The 717-nt window shown below is 55.1% G+C and overlaps 1 protein-coding gene across 1 annotated transcript in view; it reads right to left on the bottom strand.

The window, feature by feature from the left end:
• Nucleotides 1–706: 706 nt before the first annotated feature.
• The window catches only part of ENH_00065860 (hypothetical protein, conserved), a gene marked incomplete at both ends in the record, with an annotated part of 4276 nt that continues 4265 nt past the window's right edge, over nucleotides 707–717 (bottom strand). The window contains one exon of the mRNA XM_013582260.1: nucleotides 707–717. This exon is cut by the window's right edge and continues 3545 nt beyond it. Within this exon, the coding sequence (XP_013437714.1) occupies nucleotides 707–717 (11 nt within the window).

The raw sequence follows: 717 nt of genomic DNA on the forward strand, positions 1-717 counted from the left end.
TGTGGCCAGCCTTGGCCAGCTGTGGCCAGCTGTGATTAAGTGTGGCTAGCTCTGGGAAGCTGTAGATAACTCTGGTGGCTAGCTGTGGTTAGCTGTGGCTAGCTGTGGATAGCTGTGGCTAGCTGTGGCTAGCTGTGGCTAGCTGTGGCTAATTGCACCTGGCTGCAGCTAGCCAGAGCCAGTTACAGCTAGCCTTAGCTAGTTACAGCTAGCCGCAGTTATTTACAGCTAGCTGTGGCTAGCTGCAGCTAGCTGTAACAGCTAGGTGCAGCCAGATCCAGCTAGCTGTGGCTAGCTGCAGCTAGCTGTAACAGCTAGGTGCAGCCAGCTCCAGCTAGCTGTGGCTAGTTGCAGCTAGCTCTACTGGTTTGCTGCTGGCGAGGTGCGGCTAGCTACAGCTAGCTGTGGCTAGCTGTGTGGCTAGCTGCGGCCCACGTTCTGGGTAGCTGTGGCTAGCCACAGCTAGCCAAAGCAGCTGCCTAGGGCTTCAAAACCCTAAACCCTCAAACTCTCCAGACTCAAGTAGTGTTTAGGGTTTAGGAAGCAGCAGCAAAAGTGGTTAAAACGGAAAGCCATGCTCTCGTGCTGCATTTGGTGCTGCCAGTTGTGCTGCTGCAGCAACAAAAGCTGCTGCTGCTGCTGCTGCTGCACGGAATAGCTCTGCACCGCTTGCTGCTGCAGCAGCAAGAAAGTTGCTGCTGCAGCGTTACGGAGATA

This window comes from Eimeria necatrix, genomic scaffold (assembly GCF_000499385.1).
Source record: "Eimeria necatrix Houghton genomic scaffold, Enh_scaff601, whole genome shotgun sequence".
Taxonomy (NCBI): domain Eukaryota; phylum Apicomplexa; class Conoidasida; order Eucoccidiorida; family Eimeriidae; genus Eimeria; species Eimeria necatrix.